The sequence below is a fragment of the Xenopus tropicalis genome, chromosome 1, assembly GCF_000004195.4.
Source record: "Xenopus tropicalis strain Nigerian chromosome 1, UCB_Xtro_10.0, whole genome shotgun sequence".
Classification (NCBI taxonomy): Eukaryota; Metazoa; Chordata; class Amphibia; order Anura; family Pipidae; genus Xenopus; species Xenopus tropicalis.
Window position 1 is genome coordinate 247,379 of NC_030677.2, and position 22,209 is coordinate 269,587.

General features: G+C 50.2%; 1 protein-coding gene across 5 annotated transcripts in view; it reads left to right on the forward strand.

Annotated features, from left to right (window-relative positions):
- The first annotated feature begins 4,212 nt into the window (after positions 1–4,212).
- The window catches only part of loxl3 (lysyl oxidase like 3), a 73,685-nt gene continuing 55,688 nt past the window's right edge, over positions 4,213–22,209 (forward strand). For 2 of the 5 annotated variants that reach the window (XM_031895203.1, XM_031895204.1), the window contains exons 1-4: positions 4,216–4,817; positions 15,633–15,944; positions 16,212–16,375; positions 17,979–18,190. In XM_031895203.1, coding sequence (XP_031751063.1) covers positions 15,644–15,944; positions 16,212–16,375; positions 17,979–18,190 — 677 coding nt within the window. In that variant the 5' untranslated portion in view covers positions 4,216–4,817; positions 15,633–15,643. Of the gene's footprint in view, positions 4,818–15,632; positions 15,945–16,211; positions 16,376–17,978; positions 18,191–18,595; positions 18,656–19,216; positions 19,277–22,209 lie in introns of all 5 variants that reach the window. The other 3 variants (XM_031895200.1, XM_031895201.1, XM_031895202.1) reach the window with 3 other exon arrangements.

Below are 22,209 nucleotides of genomic sequence, written 5' to 3' on the forward strand. Positions count from 1 at the left end.
ACTGTCTGAGGGGAACGCACTCTCCCCTCCTGTTACCCAGCAACGCCACTACCCGCCCCCGATCCTCAGCTGACCTGCCAGGCTGCCCCGCCATTGGTGCCTCACATGTCACATGTCCGCTCTTCCTACGCGGTGCGGCTTGGTCAGCTGATAGTGCAGTGCGAGTGGGTTGGAGCCCAGTCACAGGGTATTGCCCTGCCCCTAGTACTGCATGGGGCACACAGGGGATATGGGGGGGGGTATCTGTGTGACCCCCAGTCCTGTGCAATTGTTATGTGCTGCTCTGTGCTGCAGCCCCCAAATAAACCCAAGCACAGAGCCCAGTCACAGGGTATTGCCCTGCCCCTAGTACTGCATGGGGCACACAGGGGATATGGGGGGGGGGTATCTGTGTGACCCCCAGTCCTGTGCAATTGTTATGTGCTGCCCCTAGTACTGCATGGGGCACACAGGGGATATGGGGGGGGGTATCTGTGTGACCCCCTGTGCAATTGTTATGTGCTGCCCCTAGTACTGCATGGGGCACACAGGGGATATGGGGGGGGGGTATCTGTGTGACCCCCCTGTGCAATTGTTATGTGCTGCTCTGTGCTGCAGCCCCCAAATAAACCCAAGCACAGAGCCCAGTCACAGGGTATTGCCCTGCCCCTAGTACTGCATGGGGCACACAGGGGATATGGGGGGGGGGGGGTATCTGTGTGACCTCCCTGTGCAATTGTTATGTGCTGCCCCTAGTACTGCATGGGGCACACAGGGGATATGGGGGGGGGGTATCTGTGTGACCCCCCTGTGCAATTGTTATGTGCTGCTCTGTGCTGCAGCCCCCAAATAAACCCAAGCACAGAGCCCAGTCAGTAAGGCCTTAGCTTTATAATAGTAACCAGTCAGCTTGGGAGAGAATATAATGAAGGAAGTTGTCTGAGAGGAAACTTAAGGAGACTTCGGGGTATCGCAGTGAGGTGTATCCCAACCCTCCGTGGGATGGCATTGCGGGGCAACTAATCTCCCCTTGTGCCCCTGCCCTAATGGGGGGGGTTCCTGGGCCCATCTGCTGCAGAGAGTGGCACTGGTTTCTTTAGGGGAACTCCCAGGCCCATCTGTTCCTTTCTCAGGGGGGTTCCTGGGCCCATCTGCTGCAGAGAGTGGCATTGGTTTCTTTAGGGGAACTCCCGGGCCCATCTGTTCCTTTCTCAGGGGGGTTCCTGGGCCCATCTGTTCCTTTCTCAGGGGGGTTCCTGGGCCCATCTGCTGCAGAGAGTGGCATTGGTTTCTTTAGGGGAACTCCCGGGCCCATCTGTTCCTTTCTCAGGGGGGTTCCTGGGCCCATCTGCTGCAGAGAGTGGCACTGGTTTCTTTAGGGGAACTCCTGGGCCCGTCTGTTCCTTTCTCAGGGGGGTTCCTGGGCCCATCTGCTGCAGAGAGTGGCATTGGTTTCTTTAGGGGAACTCCCGGGCCCATCTGTTCCTTTCTCAGGGGGGTTCCTGGGCCCATCTGCTGCAGAGAGTGGCACTGGTTTCTTTAGGGGAACTCCTGGGCCCGTCTGTTCCTTTCTCAGGGGGGTTCCTGGGCCCATCTGCTGCAGAGAGTGGCACTGGTTTCTTTAGGGGAACTCCTGGGCCCGTCTGTTCCTTTCTCAGGGGAGTTCCTGGGCCCATCTGCTGCAAAGAGTGGCACTGGTTTCTTTAGGGGAACTCCTGGGCCCATCTGTTCCTTTCTCAGGGGGGTTCCCGGGCCCATCTGTTCCTTTCTCAGGGGGGTTCCTGGGCCCATCTGCTGCAGAGAGTGGCGCTGGTTTCTTTAGGGGAACTCCCGGGCCCATCTGTTCCTTAGGGGGGTTCCTGGGCCCATCTGTTCCTTAGGGGGGTTCCTGGGCCCATCTGCTGCAGAAAGTGGCACTGGTTTCTTTAGGGGAACTCCCGGGCCCATCTGTTTATTTCTCAGGGGGGTTCCTGGGCCCATCTGCTGCAGAGAGTGGCACTGGTTTCTTTAGGGGAACTCCCAGGCCTATCTGTTCCTTAGGGGGGTTCCCGGGCCCATCTGTTCCTTTCTCAGGGGGGTTCCTGGGCCCATCTGCTGCAGAGAGTGGCACTGGTTTCTTTAGGGGAACTCCCAGGCCCATCATTATAAAAGCTCAAGAGTTCATAAAAGGACACTCTGTTCTTTCTTAGGGACGTTCCTGGTTCATCTTTGAAACTCTCTGGCCAGTTAATATAAAAGCTGAGGACTTGCTCTTCTTTCTTAGTGGTATTGCTGAGTCCATCTGCTGCAATTATGGCAGTCTCTTCTTTAGTGGAACTCCTTGGCCAGTCATTCTGGTGAAGAAACAGTGTTGTTTTTTGCAGCAAATGGATCCAGGACCAACCCTAAGAGAAAGGAGAGTTCTCTCAGGAGCTTGTGAGCTTTTATAATGGCCAGGGATTTGGGCTAAAGAAAACAGTTTCACACTCTGCAGCAGATGGGCCCTAGAATACCCCCAGGGAACAAGACTGCCCTCAGGGCTGGTGAATAGGAGCACAAGCCCATGGTAGCAGCTGAGGGACAGTCACTGGGGGGGGGTGCCTAACGAGTTGTCACTCAGTGGCTACTAAAGCAAATAAAGTGCTGTCTTGTATAAACAGGGCATTGACTCAAGGGATGAAACATAATTTTGCCTCTTTATAGGTCCCTGGTAAGGCCTCACCTTGAGTATGGGGGCAGTAACAGTGAGTATGGGGGGCAGTGACTGTGAGTATGGGGGGCAGTAACAGTGAGTATGGGGGGGCAGTAACAGTGAGTATGGGGGGGCAGTAACAGTGAGTATGGGGGGCAGTGACTGTGAGTATGGGGGGGCAGTGACTGTGAGTATGGGGGGCAGTTTTGGGTTCCAGTCCTTAAGAAGGATATTAATGAGCTGGAGAGAGTGCAGAGACTGCAACTAAACTGGTAAAGGGGATGGAAGGGTTAAGCTATGAGGTTAGACTGTCAGGGTTGGGGTTGCTTGCGAGGGGACATGATTACTCTGTACATTAGAGGGGATTGTAGGCAGCAGGGGGTCTTTTTCCCAATAGAAATGATCAGTGCACCTCAGCAGCCTGCTTCAGCTCCAGGGCCAGCTATGCCTCAGCAGCAGTGAATGCCTTGTCCTGCGCTCTGAAGAGAGGGGCCAGTGCCTTGTCCTGCGCTCTGAAGAGAGGGGCCAGTGCCTTGTCCTGCGCTCTGAAGAGAGGGACCAGTGCCTTGTCCTGCGCTCTGAAGAGAGGGGCCAGTGCCTTGTCCTGCCCTCTGAAGAGAGGGCCGTGCCTTGTCCTGCGCTCTGAAGAGAGGGGCCAGTGCCTTGTCCTGCGCTCTGAAGAGAGGGCCAGTGCCTTGTCCTGCGCTCTGAAGAGAGGGGCCAGTGCCTGTCCTGCGCTCTGAAGAGAGGGGCCAGTGCCTTGTCCTGCGCTCTGAAGAGAGGGGCCAGTGCCTTGTCCTGCGCTCTGAAGAGAGGGGCCAGTGCCTTGTCCTGCGCTCTGAAGAGAGGGGCCAGTGCCTTGTCCTGCGCTCTGAAGAGAGGGCCAGTGCCTTGTCCTGCGCTCTGAAGAGAGGGGCCAGTGCCTTGTCCTGCGCTCTGAAGAGAGGGCCAGGCCTGTCTGCGCTCTGAAGAGAGGGCCAGTGCCTTGTCCTGCGCTCTGAAGAGAGGGGCCAGTGTCTTGTCCTGCGCTCTGAAGAGAGGGGCCAGTGCCTTGTCCTGCGCTCTGAAGAGAGGGGCCAATGCCTTGTTCTGAGTCCTGTCCTCATCCTCCCTGCTGTCCCGTACCTACCCTCCCCACCATCCCATACCTGCCCTCCCCGCCGTCCCGTACCTGCCCTCCCCACAGTCTTGCCCGCTCCGTCCCATCTTGTCTTGTCCTTCTTCATCCATTTTACAATTTCTGTCCTGTTCTTGTCAGTACTTTAACAGCCTTCCTTATTGTAACTGGCTAGCCGCGTAACTACCTGCGTAGCCGCGTAACTACCTGCGTAGCCACGTAACTACCTACGTAGCCACATAAACCTACCCACCCCAGAAGCAAATGATGGTGATGATAAGTTATAGAATTAGGCCTAAAATGTTCCCATTGGAAACCTTGAGAGCTAATTATTTGGGATGGGGGGGGGGGGGGTGTAATGAATGGGTGTGTTGTGCAGTGTTTGTGTGTAAGTATGTGAGTGTGTCTGTTTAGTCAGGTGTGTATGTCTGTGCATGTGTGTATGTGGCACTCTCATTCCCACCCCCATCCCCTGCATTGCCTGTTTGCATTGCATCCTGTGGGACAGAGCAGCGAGACAGGGGGGGAGAGACTGGTACATGCAGAGAGGGAGACAGACATTCTGTGAGCAGAGAGAGTTTGGGTGAGACAGAGGGGGAGAGACTGGTACATGTAGAGAGGGAGACAGACAGACATTCTGTGAGCAGAGAGAGTTTGGGTGAGACAGAGGGGGAGACACACATTCTGTGAGCAGAAAGAGTTTGTGTGAGACAGAGGGAGAGACACACACTTTCTGTGAGCAGAGAGAGTTTGAGTGAGACAGAGGGAGAGACTCACACTTTCTGTGAGTAGAGAGAGTTTGGGTGAGACAGAGGGGGAGAAACTGGTACATGCAGAGGGTGAGAGACAGACATTCTGTGAGCAGAGAGAGAGTTTGGGCGAGACAGAGGGGGAGAGACAGGCACTTTGTAAGAGCAGAGAGACAGAGGGAGAATGCCTAGTACATAGGAACTGACACAGACACCAAGACTTTTGCAGAACTCTAAGGCAAAGAGACACCCAGAGAGAAGATAAGCAGAGAGCGCGGCTACAGACAGGGATCGACTAACGGTAAGAGAGGGTTATGGGGCACTGGTGCCAGAATGAATGAGATCCAGTAAGGGCTTGGCCTTTTAGCTGTAGAGTCACTGGGGGGGGGTGGGCAGCTACTTTAGCCCCGTGGTGGCACAGGAGGGGGGCACGTGTTGCATTGTATGTTGCAGCCTTCAGAGCATAGGGAGGGGTCACGCTTAGATCATATATCCCCTCTTGCCATCTTGCCCACCTCACTCCTATTCATGATTATACTGTGGGGCAAGGAGAGCGGGCAACGAGCATTCCACACCCATCCTCTATATACGTTAGTGAAGTTGCCCACCTTGCCAGTCATGTGACTCAGCAGAGGGCACTTACAGGGTCCATGCACGGCACTTAGAGTGCAGCTGTTTTGCCCAGAGTGCTTGCAGCTACAGATGGCATGAGACAGCTGGTTTGACAGCTGGCAGTAGGCAAAAAGGGAGATGGTACACGGAGAGGAGACTGAGGCGCAGGGACTGCACTTTCTGGTATGTGGGAAAACCTTGAAGCTGCCCATCGATATTATTGTACAAAATGCGTGCATTGTGGGAGATGAGGCGACCAACATCAGTAAAAGCCTTAGTGATTGGGCAGCACTGAAAATTTTGATTGGGCGCCTTTGAATGTGCCTGAACATCGTAATGTTTATCCTGTATCATCAGATTAGGATTTACTTTGTACCTGCATATCTGGCTAGTGATGGGCGAAATGTGACGCCAGGCATGGATTCGCGACGAATTTCCGCATTTCGTCATTGGAGATTGTTTAGAGAAACGGATGAAAAAATTTGCAGTGCGTCTAAAAATTGTCGCGTGTGTCAAAAGAATAGCGCGCAATAAAATAATAGCCGCGGGCGACGAAATAATAGCCGCGTGACAAGATAATAGCTGCGGGCGACGAAATAATAGCCACGTGCGACGAAATAATAGCCGCGTGACAAGATAATAGCTGCGGGCGACGAAATAATAGCCGCGTGCGACGAAATAATAGCCACGTGCGACGAAATAATAGCCGCGTGACAAGATAATAGCTGCGGGCGACGAAATAATAGCCGTGTGACAAGATAATAGCCGCGGGCGACAAAGGAATAGCCGTGCGACAAAAGAATAGCCGCGTGCGACAAAATAATAGCCGCGTGCGACAAAATAATAGCCGCGTGACAAGATAATAGCTGCGGGCGACGAAATAATAGCCGCGTGCGACGAAATAATAGCCGCGTGCGACGAAATAATAGCCGCGTGCGACAAAATAATAGCCGCGGGCGACGAAATAATAGCCGCGCAACGAAATAATAGCCGCGGGCGACAATTTTTCGCTCATCACTATATCTGGCCAATCAGCTCTTAATGTTAGCAGCACGTATGGCCACCTTTTGTCACATACGGGAACAAAATAGGCAGGCACATCTGGAATCATAGGCCTATGATTAAGTACCCTGGTAGGTACGAAACGCGTAAGGCTTTTGCAGTTGTTTTTTATGGAATAAATACATTTTGAAACTTTTATCAACACCACAAGCTGCTTTTTGAAAAGTTCTTTGACGAAAAAAAGGGATTCCAGATGTGCCTGCCTATTTTGTTCCCGTATGGTTCTGCACGACTCCCCAAGCTGATGGTCTGGGGCATGAGCACCTGGACCCACCTAAGTAGGGGGTAAGATTCTACTTTAAATACGATGATTCTGTTAGCCTGTGAGATTTATGTATATATTTAGTAGCACCTTTTGTCACACACTGGGACAATAAATGAGTCCACTGGACTTCTATCTGCCCCCGTGCCACACTGGCATATTGGGGTGTTTGGGTAGCAAAAAGCACACATGCCCATACCTGCCATTATCATATCTTCAAGTCACAGCTCATATGCACCCCCACAGTGCCCCCAGCTCAGAGATACCATGCACCCCCACAGTTCCCCTCAGCTCCCAGATACCATGCACCCCCACAGTGCCCCCAGCTCACAGATACCATGCACCCCCACAGTGCCCCCAGGTCAGAGATACCAGGCACCCCTACAGTGCCCCCCAGCTCAGAGATACCAGGCACCCGCACAGTGCCCCCCGCTCAGAGATACCATGCACCCCTACAGTGCCCCCAGGTCAGAGATACCAGGCACCCCCACAGTGCCCCCCAGCTCAGAGATACCAGGCACCCCCACAGTGCCCCCAGCTCAGAGATACCAGGCACCCCCCCCCACAGTACCTAGGTCCCACATCTGATTCTCCCACAGTCACCTCCCCAGGTCCCACATCTGATTCTCCCACAGTCACCTTCCCAGGTCCCACATCTGATTCTCCCACAGTCACCTCCCCAGGTCCCACATCTGATTCTCCCACACTCACCTCCCCAGGTCCCACATCTGATTCTCCCACAGTCACCTCCCCAGGTCCCACATCTGACTCTCCCACAGTCACCTCCCCAGGTCCCACATCTGATTCTCCCACAGTCACCTCCCCAGGTCCCACATCTGACTCTCCCACAGTCACCTCCCCAGGTCCCACATCTGACTCTCCCACAGTCACCTCCCCAGGTCCCACATCTGACTCTCCCACACTCACCTCCCCAGGTCCCACATCTGACTCTCCCACACTCACCTCCCCAGGTCCCACATCTGACTCTCCCACAGTCACCTCCCCAGGTCCCACATCTGATTCTCCCACACTCACCTCCCCAGGTCCCACATCTGACTCTCCCACAGTCACCTCCCCAGGTCCCACATCTGATTCTCCCACAGTCACCTCCCCAGGTCCCACATCTGACTCTTCCACAGTCACCTCCCCAGGTCCCACATCTGATTCTCCCACAGTCACCTCCCCAGGTCCCACATCTGATTCTCCCACAGTCACCTCCCCAGGTCCCACATCTGACTCTCCCACAGTCACCTCCCCAGGTCCCACATCTGACTCTCCCACAGTCACCTCCCCAGGTCCCACATCTGATTCTCCCACAGTCACCTCCCCAGGTCCCACATCTGATTCTCCCACAGTCACCTCCCCAGGTCCCACATCTGATTCTCCCACAGTCACCTCCCCAGGTCCCACATCTGATTCTCCCACAGTCACCTCCCCAGGTCCCACATCTGATTCTCCCACAGTCACCTCCCCAGGTCCCACATCTGACTCTCCCACAGTCACCTCCCCAGGTCCCACATCTGATTCTCCCACAGTCACCTCCCCAGGTCCCACATCTGATTCTCCCACACTCACCTCCCCAGGTCCCACATCTGACTCTCCCACAGTCACCTCCCCAGGTCCCACATCTGATTCTCCCACACTCACCTCCCCAGGTCCCACATCTGATTCTCCCACACTCACCTCCCCAGGTCCCACATCTGATTCTCCCACAGTCACCTCCCCAGGTCCCACATCTGATTCTCCCACAGTCACCTCCCCAGGTCCCACATCTGACTCTCCCACACTCACCTCCCCAGGTCCCACATCTGATTCTCCCACAGTCACCTCCCCAGGTCCCACATCTGATTCTCCCACACTCACCTCCCCAGGTCCCACATCTGACTCTCCCACACTCACCTCCCCAGGTCCCACATCTGACTCTCCCACAGTCACCTCCCCAGGTCCCACATCTGATTCTCCCACACTCACCTCCCCAGGTCCCACATCTGATTCTCCCACACTCACCTCCCCAGGTCCCACATCTGACTCTCCCACAGTCACATCAGCTCTTGTTCTTCCAGTGAAGGAGATCATTTTGTAACATTCCAGCTGTCGGTGACCCTGCCTGGTTTTTACATTTTGCACCAGTGTTTAGGGGGCGATGCAGAGAGGAGGGTACTGGGGGTACTGGGGGTACGGGGGGCTTTACTAATGAAAGTAAATAAGGTGGAAACTGACTAAAATTTTGAAAGCTTTTTAGTTTATTTCATGTCTTTATATGAAGCCTGGTTTCTTCTTGGTGTTGCTGTTCTTGGGAATTTCTCTTTGGGTCACCTTAATGCCTGACAGAATAAATAGGGGCAGACAACAGGGGCCAATCCCGCAGATGGGGGCACTGAGAGTGCAACACATGGTGGGAGTACCGGAATCAGAACCAACAATGGGGGAGGGTGCAGAGTGCTGGCGCGGGGGCTTTCAGTCCATCTGGTTCTCACAGCAGATCCGTAATACACAACATCTGGGCGGCTGAATACTTAGATCAACACATAATCCGACTCCAGCTTCAATTCTAAATGAGATCAGATGTGCGTGAATTCAGCCTTCCCATGCTTGCTCCTGAATTTGTTCTACTGGGTCCCTTTGTAATCCCAGGAGAGAAAAGGTTCTGTCTGGGAGTTATACAGGGGCAGAAGGTCCAGCTCCTAATGTCTGGGAGTTATACAGGGGCAGAAGGTCCAGCTCCCAATGTCTGGGAGTTATACAGGGGCAGAAGGTCCAGCTCCCAATGTCTGGGAGTTATACAGGGGCAGAAGGTCCAGCTCCCAATGTCTGGGAGTTATACAGGGGCAGAAGGTCCAGCTCCCAATGTCTGGGAGTTATACAGGGGCAGAAGGTCCAGCTCCTAATGCCTGGGAGTTATACAGGGGCAGAAGGTCCAGCTCCCAATGTCTGGGAGTTATACAGGGGCAGAAGGTCCAGCTCCCAATGTCTGGGAGTTATACAGGGGCAGAAGGTCCAGCTCCCAATGTCTGGGAGTTATACAGCGGCAGAAGGTCCAGCTCCTAATGCCTGGGAGTTATACAGGGGCAGAAGGTCCAGCTCCTAATGTCTGGGAGTTATACAGGGGCAGAAGGTCCAGCTCCTAATGTCTGGGAGTTATACAGGGGCAGAAGGTCCAGCTCCCAATGTCTGGGAGTTATACAGGGGCAGAAGGTCCACCTCCTAATGTCTGGGAGTTATACAGGGGCAGAAGGTCCAGCTCCTAATGTCTGGGAGTTATACAGGGGCAGAAGGTCCAGCTCCCAATGTCTGGGAGTTATACAGGGGCAGAAGGTCCAGCTCCCAATGTCTGGGAGTTATACAGGGGCAGAAGCTCCAGCTCCTAATGTCTGGGAGTTATACAGAGGCAGAAGGTCCAGCTCCTAATGTCTGGGAGTTATACAGGGGCAGAAGGTCCAGCTCCTAATGTCTGGGAGTTATACAGAGGCAGAAGGTCCAGCTCCTAATGCCTGGGAGTTATACAGGGGCAGAAGGTCCACCTCCATATGTCTGGGAGTTATACAGGGGCAGAAGGTCCACCTCCTTATGTCTGGGAGTTATACAGGGGCAGAAGGTCCAGCTCCTAATGTCTGGGAGTTATACAGGGGCAGAAGGTCCAGCTCCTAATGTCTGGGAGTTATACAGGGGCAGAAGGTCCAGCTCCTAATGTCTGGGAGTTATACAGAGGCAGAAGGTCCAGCTCCTAATGTCTGGGAGTTATACAGGGGCAGAAGGTCCAGCTCCTAATGTCTGGGAGTTATACAGGGGCAGAAGGTCCAGCTCCTAATGTCTGGGAGTTATACAGGGGCAGAAGGTCCAGCTCCTAATGTCTGGGAGTTATACAGGGGCAGAAGCTCCAGCTCCTAATGTCTGGGAGTTATACAGGGGCAGAAGGTCCAGCTCCTAATGTCTGGGAGTTATACAGGGGCAGAAGCTTCAGCTCCTAATGTCTGGGAGTTATACAGGGGCAGAAGGTCCAGCTCCTAATGTCTGGGAGTTATACAGGGGCAGAAGGTCCAGCTCCTAATGTCTGGGAGTTATACAGGGGCAGAAGGTCCAGCTCCTAATGTCTGGGAGTTATACAGGGGCAGAAGGTCCAGCTCCTAATGTCTGGGAGTTATACAGGGGCAGAAGGTCCAGCTCCTAATGTCTGGGAGTTATACAGGGGCAGAAGCTCCAGCTTCTAATGTCTGGGAGTTATACAGGGGCAGAAGGTCCAGCTCCTAATGTCTGGGAGTTATACAGGGGCAGAAGGTCCAGCTCCTAATGTCTGGGAGTTATACAGGGGCAGAAGGTCCAGCTCCTAATGTCTGGGAGTTATACAGGGGCAGAAGGTCCAGCTCATAATGTCTGGGAGTTATACAGGGGCAGAAGGTCCAGCTCCTAATGCCTGGGAGTTATACAGGGGCAGAAGGTCCAGCTCCTAATGTCTGGGAGTTATACAGGGGCAGAAGGTCCAGCTCCTAATGTCTGGGAGTTATACAGGGGCAGAAGGTCCAGCTCCTAATGTCTGGGAGTTATACAGGGGCAGAAGGTCCAGCTCCTAATGTCTGGGAGTTATACAGGGGCAGAAGGTCCAGCTGCCAATGTCTGGGAGTTATACAGAGAGAAAGATCAATTCCCTCATGTCTCTGATTTGATGAGAGGATCATGGCCTGGGGTATTAGGTTTGTACTTGGTCCATATGTATCTGGAATAGAAGAAATATATCGGTGTCAGAATTGTAGGAAGGTATTTATGGGCCAGTATCAGTGTAGGTAGGAAAGTGGGGGTATTTATGGGTCAGTGTAGGTAGGATAGTAGGGGTATTTATGGGTCAGTGTAGGTAGGACAGTGGGGGTATTTATGGGTCAGTATCAGTGTAGGTAGGAAAGTGGGGGTATTTATGGGACAGTGGGGGTATTTACGGGTCAGTGTTATGTGGGGGGTATCTATGGGTCACTGTAGGTAGGACAGTGGGGGTATTTATGGGTCAGTGTAGGTAGGACAGTGGGGGTATTTATGGGACAGTGGGGGTATTTACTGGTCAGTGTTATGTGGGGGGTATCTATGGGTCAGTGTAGGTAGGACAGTGGGAGTATTTATGGGTCAGTGTAGGTAGGACAGTGGGGGTATTTATGGGACAGTGGGGGTATTTACGAGTCAGTGTTATGTGGGGGGTATCTATTGGTCAGTGTAGGTAGGACAGTGGGGGTATTTATGGGACAATGGGGGTATTTACGGGTCAGTGTTATGTGGGGGGTATCTATGGGTCAGTGTAGGTAGGACAGTGGGAGTATTTATAGGTCAGTGTAGGTAGGACAGTGGGGGTATTTATGGGACAATGGGGGTATTTACGGGTCAGTGTTGTGTGGGGGGTATCTATGGGTCAGTGTAGGTAGGACAGTGGGAGTATTTATGGGTCAGTGTAGGTAGGACAGTGGGGGTATTTATGGGACAGTGGGGGTATTTACGGGTCAGTGTTATGTGGGGGGTATCTATGGGTCAGTGTAGGTAGGACAGTGGGAGTATTTATGGGTCAGTGTAGGTAGGACAGTGGGGGTATTTATGGGACAGTGGGGGTATTTACGGGTCAGTGTTATGTGGGGGGTATCTATGGGTCAGTGTAGGTAGGACAGTGGGAGTATTTATGGGTCAGTGTAGGTAGGACAGTGGGAGTATCTATGGGTCAGTGTAGGTAGGACAGTGGGAGTATTTATGGGTCAGTGTAGGTAGGACAGTGGGGGTATTTATGGGACAGTGGGGGTATTTACGGGTCAGTGTTATGTGGGGGGTATCTATGGGTCAGTGTAGGTAGGACAGTGGGAGTATTTATGGGTCAGTGTAGGTAGGACAGTGGGGGTATTTATGGGACAGTGGGGGTATTTACGGGTCAGTGTTATGTGGGGGGTATCTATGGGTCAGTGTAGGTAGGACAGTGGGAGTATTTATGGGTCAGTGTAGGTAGGACAGTGGGAGTATCTATGGGTCAGTGTAGGTAGGAAAGTGGGGGTATTTATGGGACAGTGGGGGTATTTACGGGTCAGTGTTATGTGGGGGGTATCTATGGGTCAGTGTAGGTAGGACAGTGGGAGTATTTATGGGTCAGTGTAGGTAGGACAGTGGGGGTATCTATGGGTCAGTGTAGGTAGGACAGTGGGAGTATTTATGGGTCAGTGTAGGTAGGACAGTGGGGGTATTTATGGGACAGTGGGGGTATTTACGGGTCAGTGTTATGTGGGGGGTATCTATGGGTCAGTGTGTATGAATAACTGAGGGGTCCGGGTCTCTTATGGATTTCACAGGCAGATGATGACGAAGTTGCTGGTACTGAAGAGGTTACTCTCACTCCCAGAATTTGTGGTTTTGGAAGTCGGTCTCCGGATGGAATTTAGGTCATGGAATATGTGAGCTGCTCTCTGCAGTTTCTGTTAGGGATATTCAGGAATTCCCATCCCCCTTCCCTGGTGCCATTCCCTTCCCATCGAATAATGTTCCTTCTGTCCATTGCCCCCTCCGGCTATACAAAGGCCACATTGGGCCAGCTGTCTGGGAGTCTGCTGTGTCTGTAGGACCTGCCTAAACCCATAATCTGTACCCCATATATATCCCCCCAAAAAAGAGTCCTTCCCTTCAAAGGGAATCAACCATTGACACGTTGGGACCCACCAATGTAATGGAACTGAACCATGTGGCACGGCAGGAGCATTACTAAAACCTGCGCTCACTCAGTTTAACATGGATACTAATCCCTTCGTCCAACCAGTTCCCTACATACTAGTTCCATGCACTCTACCAGTTACCCATAGATACTAATCACTGAGCCCAACCAGTTCCCTACATACTAGTTCCATGCACTCTACCAGTTTCCCATAGATACTAATCACTGAGCCCAACCAGTTCCCTACTTACTAGTTCCATGCACTCTACCAGTTACCCATAGATACTAATCCCTTCGTCCAACCAGTTCCCTACTTACTAGTTCCATGCACTCTACCAGTTACCCATAGATACTAATCCCTTCGTCCAACCAGTTCCCTACTTACTAGTTCCATGCACTCTACCAGTTACCCATAGATACTAATCACTGAGCCCAACCAGTTCCCTACTTACTAGTTCCATGCACTCTACCAGTTACCCATAGATACTAATCCCTGCGTCCAACCAGTTCCCTACTTACTAGTTCCATGCACTCTACCAGTTACCCATAGATACTAATCACTGAGCCCAACCAGTTCCCTACTTACTAATTCCATGCACTCTACCAGTTACCCATAGATACTAATCACTGAGCCCAACCAGTTCCCTACTTACTAGTTCCATGCACTCTACCAGTTACCCATAGATACTAATCACTGAGCCCAACCAGTTCCCTACTTACTAATTCCATGCACTCTACCAGTTACCCATAGATACTAATCACTGAGCCCAACCAGTTCTCTAGTTACTAATTCCATGCACTCAACCAGTTGTATAAAGATACTAATCCCTGCACCCAAACCAGTTCTCTAGTTACTAATTCCATGCACTCTACCAGTTTTCTATAGATACTAATCCCTGCGCCCAACCAGTTCTCTAGTTACTAATTCCATGCACTCTACCAGTTGTCTATAGATACTAATCCCTGCACCCAAACCAGTTCTCTAGTTACTAATTCCATGCACTCTACCAGTTGCCCATAGATACTGATGCCTGTAATCGGTTCTTTGAAGAGTTGTTCCTAGGCAGGCCTAGTGACCAGTGGAGGATGGGAATTTGAAGCTGGTCTTTGTAGGTACAATGCAAGTACTCAGTAGTGGATTGGAGTTTGATCATCTGCCCTGATCAGCTGCATGTACTTTTGCTGTGTGGTTGGGCAGTTGGGCCTGATGGCTGCATCCGCTCTCTGCTCTATAAGCAATGTATGGTGGGATCATGGGGAATTCATGGAATTACTGGTGTTCCTTGGTAGAACACATGAGCTTCCTCCTCATCTTTAGCTTTGTGTTTGTCTCATTAAGGCCAGAAGGCTGCATCCAATCTCTGCTCTATAAGCAATGTATGGTGGGATCATGGGACATTCATGGAATTACTGGTGTTCCTTTGTAGAACACATGAGCTTCCTCTTCATCTTTAGCTTTGTGTTTGTCCCATTAAGGCCAGATGGCTCCATCCCATCTCTGCTCTATAATGTATGGTGGGATCATGGGGAATTCATGGAATTACTGGTGTTTCTTGGTAGAACACATGAGCTTCCTCCTCATCTTTAGCTTTGTTTGTCTCATTAAGGCCAGATGGCTGCATCCCATCTCTGCTCTATAAGCAATGTATGGTGGGATCATGGGGCATTCATGGAATTACTGGTGTTTCTTGGTAGAACACATGAGCTTCCTCCTCATCTTTAGCTTTGTGTTTATCTCATTAAGGCCAGATGGCTGCATCCAATTTCTGCTCTATAAGCAATGTATGGTGGGATCATGGGGAATTCATGGAATTCCTTCCAAGTGCACATTCTCACCGCCTGGGAACATGATGTTCTGTTGTGCAGCAGCTGGCAACATCACGTAACCCACCCTAATGCATTGCTTATTTGTCGGTTCCAATACAGTCTCTTGCATTAAGCAGTAAGATGGAGAACTGGGCCAAGAACCATGAGACTGTATCTCACAGATCATTATAGATTGCATGCACAATGCTTTGGGTGCCTTTCTTATAAAGGCTATTGCAAGTTTCTTGCATTCGTCAGTAGGGGGATGGACCCCGGCAATTAAAGTTGCTGGTGGAGGGCAAAGGCCAAGTAAACATTGCTAGAATGTATAAGTGGAGCTTCATGAATTGCAGTGAATCTTCCAAGGCTTGCTCCTTGTGGAACTGTGACTAGTTTGCAGGCATAAGGGCTCACTCATAACTCTATCATTTTTTGCACAAATCATATACCCCCACCTGTTCCCACCTGCACCACCAGATTAGCAGTGTCCATTAGCAGACTTTGAGCTTACACCCCATTATAGGAACTGAGCCCTTTACCTCTTTATATAGCACTGTAGGCCTGTATATTGGCCATTTGGGAAATAAAGCTGGCTACTTGTACTAAGTTGTACTAAGATGTCCTCTCTCTGGTGGAACATGGAGGCCCACTCCTAACAGAGACATCTCCACCTTGAATATCCCTCTTCTCATTGAAGTCCTCTCTCTTTGCAGGTTTCGTTACCATGCCAGGAAAGCCATCTGATGTGTGGGTGCTCTGCATTCTGTGGGTTCTGCTCCCCAGCAGGGCACAGGAAAGCCCCCTCACCACCAGCACCCCTCGGCCAGACACAAGCATGAAGTTCCGTTTAGCAGGATTCCCTCGCAAGCATAACGAGGGACGAATCGAAGTGTTCTACAATAAAGAGTGGGGCACTATCTGTGACGATGACTTCACAATGGAGAATGCGCATGTATTGTGCCGTCATCTCGGGTTCACTGCAGCTACTGGGTGGACACACAGTGCCAAGTATGGCAAGGGTGTAGGTAAGCTATGCAGTTGGCATCAGTATTTGTGTGTATCTATTGTAGAAATTGCAGGCAATTACCCTTTATATACTTATCAGGTCTTACTTTATACTGGTTGCACGCTCTTCTCCATTTCTGACCGTTAGTAGGAGAAAGAGAAACGTGTTGGGCATATGGCACTCGGTAAAGAGATATTGTTGGTGATGCAGCAGACTGAAGCAGGGACAGGCCTCTGTGCAACTTTGTCTTCTTCAATTCTATGCTCTCATTTCCTTTCCACCGAAGGTCCCATTTGGTTGGATAACATCATCTGTTCTGGGACAGAGAAGAGCATCTTGGACTGTAAGTCTCGGGGCTGGGGAAACAGTGACTGCACCCATGAAGAAGATGCTGGTGTGGTCTGTAAGGATGAGAGGATCCCCGGATTCATTGAGCACAACACCATTGAGGTGACTTATGGGGAAGTGTTCTTTAAGATAATGGCAAACATAACATACTACCCATATGTACTGGGTGTGGGGGAGACATTGGGCAGTTCTTTGCACCCCAGTCTGATTGTTAATCATTATATTTCAACAGGCATCTGTCTACTTATCTACTTATATCAAGGTCCCTTCTATCTACTCATTTACTTATATCAAGGTCCCTTCTATCTACTCATCTACTTATATCAAGGTCCCTTCTATCTACTTATCTACTTACAGTATATCAAGGTCCCTTCTATCTACTTATATCAAGGTCCCTTCTATCTACTTATCTACTTATATCAAGGTCCCTTCTATCTACTCATCTACTTATATCAAGGTCCCTTCTATCTACTCATCTACTTATATCACGGTCCCTTCTATCTACTTATCTACTTATATCAAGGTCCCTTCTATCTACTCATCTACTTATATCAAGGTCCCTTCTATCTACTCATCTACTTATATCAAGGTCCCTTCTATCTACTCATCTACTTATATCAAGGTCCCTTCTATCTACTCATCTACTTATATCAAGGTCCCTTCTATCTACTTATCTACTTATATCAAGGTCCCTTCTATCTACTTATCTACTTATATCAAGGTCCCTTCTATCTACTCATCTACTTATATCAAGGTCCCTTCTATCTACTTATCTACTTACAGTATATCAAGGTCCCTTCTATCTACTTATATCAAGGTCCCTTCTATCTACTTATCTACTTATATCAAGGTCCCTTCTATCTACTTATATCAAGGTCCCTTCTATCTACTTATCTACTTATATCAAGGTCCCGTCTATCTACTTATATCAAGGTCCCTTCTATCTACTTATCTACTTATATCAAGGTCCCTTCTATCTACTTATCTACTTATATCAAGGTCCCTTCTATCTACTTATCTACTTATATCAAGGTCCCTTCTATCTACTTATCTACTTATATCACGGCCCCTTCTATCTACTTATCTACTTATATCAAGGTCCCTTCTATCTATTTATATCAAGGTCCCTTCTATCTACTTATCTACTTATATCAAGGTCCCTTCTATCTACTTATCTACTTATATCAAGGTCCCTTCTATCTATTTATATCAAGGTTCCTTCTATCTACTTATCTACTTATATCAAGGTCCCTTCTATCTACTTATCTACTTATATCAAGGTCCCTTCTATCTACTTATCTACTTATATCACGGCCCCTTCTATCTATTTATATCAAGGTCCCTTCTATCTACTTATCTACTTATATCAAGGTCACTTCTATCTACTTATCTACTTATATCAAGGTCCCTTCTATCTATTTATATCAAGGTTCCTTCTATCTACTTATCTACTTATATCACGGCCCCTTCTATCTATTTATATCAAGGTCCCTTCTATCTACTTATCTACTTATATCAAGGTCCCTTCTATCTACTTATCTACTTATATCAAGGTCACTTCTATCTACTTATATCAAGGTCCCTTCTATCTTCTATGCTATTAGGGTTAGGGTGAGGCCTTTGAACCCATATGTACTGGGTGTGGGGGAGACATTGGGCAGTTCTTTGCACCCCAGTCTGACTATTAATCATTACATTTCAACAGACAGAGCAGAGACAAGTGGAGGAGGTGCGCCTGCGCCCTGTGATCGCTAGTGCCAAGAATCGTCTACCAATCAGTGAGGGAATATTAGAAATCAGACACAGAGACAGCTGGGGGCAAGTCTGTGACATTGGTTGGAACGAGAAGAACAGCCGAGTGGTGTGTGGGATGCTGGGGTTTCCTTCGGACAAGAGAGTCAACAAAAATTTCTACAAGTAAGCGAGAGAGAAATGTAAAAGAATGTGATGAGGGGTCTATGCTTGGCCTCAACCTAAGGGGTCTCTTCTTCACTCCCTTACTTGTTTGAACTCCATTTGCATTTAGAAGTGGGGATCATTCACTTTGTCCTTGATTGGCCAGTGGGATTGGTGTTCTTTGGTGCTCATTGTGCATCTCTGCCTCTTGCAGCTCATTCCTCCCTGTCCTGATCCGTCATGCTCATTATTGCCAGTCACTATTACACTGAGTAGAACCTACTGAGATCCATAGCGCCCTAGCACACTCTCTATTTCCACTAGATGGAAAGGAATCAAGAAACTGTAAACGGCATAACCATATCTTGAGTGTTTAGGTCCCTTATCTGCAATTCCCTTGGTCCATCTTTCTTTATATTTTTTCAGAAAAGTTAAAAAACGTGCAGCCACAAAGAGATTCCCCAAGGCAGCGAGTGTGAAGCCCAGGTAACCAGGGATGTGTAGTTTATTCCCACACAGCTTCTTTCCAATGAAAGAACTCTGGAATTAACTCATCCCTTTCATTAGCTGTAACCCATGGGCGTAACCACAGTGGGACACCTCCAAGCGTAGGGTAAATTAACTGAGATGTCTTTAACCTACTAGAAGGTATTCATGGGTGGGTGAGGTATAGAGTAGGCACTGTGGGTGGGGGGGATATGGGGGACAGGCAGGAGTAGGCACTGTGGGTGGGGGGGATATGGGGGACAGGCAGGAGTAGGCACTGTGGGTGGGGGGGATATGGGGGACAGGCAGGAGTAGGCACTGTGGGTGGGGGAGATATGGGGGACAGGCAGGAGTAGGCACTGTGGGTGGGGGAGATATGGGGGACAGGCAGGAGGAGGCACTGTGGGTGGGGGAGATATGGGGGACAGTACTTGGGGGTAGGAGAGAGGAATTGAGGTATAGTTGTGCGAGGGATAGGACTGGGCAGGCAGTATAAGTGAGGGAGATAATGGGAATAGGGCATATATTTTGTTCGTTATTACTAATTTTTATATTTTTCAGAAAGGGTACCAAAAAGGCAGCCACAAAGCAAAGCCCAAAGGCAGCAAGTGTGAAATCCAGGTAACCAGGGATGTGCAGTTTATTCCCACATGGATTCTTTTTTAATGAAAGAACTCCGAATAAACTCCTCCCTTTCATTAGCTGTAACCCATGGGTGTAACCATGGTAGGGCACCTCCTCCATTCAGCATAAACTCCTCCCTTTCATTAGCTGTAACCCATGGGTGTAACCATGGTAGGGCACCTCCTCCATTCAGCATAAACTCCTCCCTTTCATTAGCTGTAACCCATGGGTGTAACCATGGTAGGGCACCTCCTCCATTCATCATAAACTCCTCCCTTTCATTAGCTGTAACCCATGGGTGTAACCATGGTAGGACACCTCCTTCATTCAGCATAAACTCCTCCCTTTCATTAGCTGTAACCCATGGGTGTAACCATGGTAGGGCACCTCCTTCATTCAGCATAAACTCCTCCCTTTCATTAGCTGTAACCCATGGGTGTAACCATGGTAGGGCACCTCCTCCATTCATCATAAACTCCTCCCTTTCATTAGCTGTAACCCATGGGTGTAACCATGGTAGGGCACCTCCTCCATTCATCATAAACTCCTCCCTTTCATTAGCTGTAACCCATGGGTGTAACCATGGTAGGGCACCTCCTCCATTCATCATAAACTCCTCCCTTTCATTAGCTGTAACCCATGGGTGTAACCATGGTAGGGCACCTCCTCCATTCAGCATAAACTCCTCCCTCTCATTAGCTGTAACCCATAGGGTGTAACCATGGTAGGGCACCTCCTCCATTCATCATAAACTCCTCCCTTTCATTAGCTGTAACCCATGGTGTAAACCATGGTAGGGCACCTCCTCCATTCATCATAAACTCCTCCCTTTCATTAGCTGTAACCCATGGGTGTAACCATGGTAGGGCACCTCCTCCATTCATCATAAACTCCTCCCTTTCATTAGCTGTAACCCATGGGTGTAACCATGGTAGGGCACCTCCTCCATTCATCATAAACTCCTCCCTTTCATTAGCTGTAACCCATGGGTGTAACCATGGTAGGACACCTCCTTCATTCAGCATAAACTCCTCCCTTTCATTAGCTGTAACCCATGGGTGTAACCATGGTAGGGCCACCTCCTTCATTCAGCATAAACTCCTCCCTTTCATTAGCTGTAACCCATGGGTGTAACCATGGTAGGGCACCTCCTCCATTCATCATAAACTCCTCCCTTTCATTAGCTGTAACCCATGGGTGTAACCATGGTAGGGCACCTCCTCCATTCATCATAAACTCCTCCTTTCATTAGCTGTAACCCATGGGTTAACCATGGTAGGGCACCTCCTCCATTCATCATAAACTCCTCCCTTTCATTAGCTGTAACCCATGGGTGTAACCATGGTAGGGCACCTCCTCCATTCAGCATAAACTCCTCCCTCTCATTAGCTGTAACCCATGGGTGTAACCATGGTAGGGCACCTCCTCCATTCATCATAAACTCCTCCCTTTCATTAGCTGTAACCCATGGGTGTAACCATGGTAGGGCACCTCCTCCATTCATCATAAACTCCTCCCTTTCATTAGCTGTAACCCATGGGTGTAACCATGGTAGGGCACCTCCTCCATTCATCATAAACTCCTCCCTTTCATTAGCTGTAACCCATGGGTGTAACCATGGTAGGGCACCTCCTCCATTCATCATAAACTCATCCTTTTTATGAATACACGGCATGGGCACTGTCATACTCTCCCATGATCCACAGTAACAAGTTCTAGTGTGTGGGTGGCTGGTATATAATCTGGCTGCACAGCGCCTGCGGGGAACTGAATACATTCATTGGTGCTTATACAATAAGGCGAGGCTGCTACAGGGCCTCCAGGGAATATAGTAATTCATTAAACCAGCGGTACTGGGGGCACAGTTGGGGGCACGTTGGGTACGGGGCAGGGAATTTATGGCTGTATCTGGGCTATTAAACCAGCGGTACTGGGGGCACAGTTGGGGGCACGTTGGGTACAGGGCAGGGAATTTATGGCTGTATCTGGGCTATTAAACCAGCGGTACTGGGGGCACAGTTGGGGGCACGTTGGGTACGGGGCCGATGGCTGTATCTGGGCTATTAAACCAGCGGTACGGGCGGCACAGTTGGGGGCACGTTGGGTACGGGGCAGGGAATTTATCTGTATCTGGGCTATTAAACCAGCGCAGTTGGGGGCACGTTGGGTACAGGGCAGGAAATTTATGGCTGTATCTGGGCTATTAAACCAGCGGTACTGGGGCGCACAGTTGGGGCGCACGTTGGGTACAGGGCAGGGAATTTATGCTGTATCTGGGCTATTAAACCAGCGGTACTGGGGGCACAGTTGGGGCACGTTGGGTACGGGGCAGGGAATTTATGGCTGTATCTGGGCTATTTAAAACCAGCGGTACTGGGGGCACAGTTTGGGGGCACGTTGCGGTACAGGGGCAGGAATTTATGGCTGTATCTGGGCTATTAAACCAGCGGTACTGGGGGCACAGTTGGGGGCACGTTGGGTACGGGGCAGGGAATTTATGGCTGTATCTGGGCTATTAAACACCAGCAGTACTGGGGGCACGTTGGGTACAGGGCAGGGAATTTATGGCTGTATCCGGGCTATTAAACCAGCGGTACTGGGGGCACGTTGGGTACGGGGCAGGGAATTTATGGCTGTATCTGGGCTATTAAACCAGCGTACTGGGGCACAGTTGGGGCACGTTGGGTACGGGGCAGGGAATTTATGGCTGTATCTGGGCTATTAAACCAGCGGTACTGGGGGCACAGTTGGAGGCACGTTGGGTACGGGGCAGGGAATTTATGGCTGTATCTGGGCTATTAAACCAGCGGTACTGGGGGCACAGTTGGGGGCACGTTGGGTACGGGGCAGTTAATTTTATGCTGTATCTGGGCTATTAAACCAGCGGTATTGGGGGCACAGTTGGGGGCACGTTGGGTACGGGGCAGGGA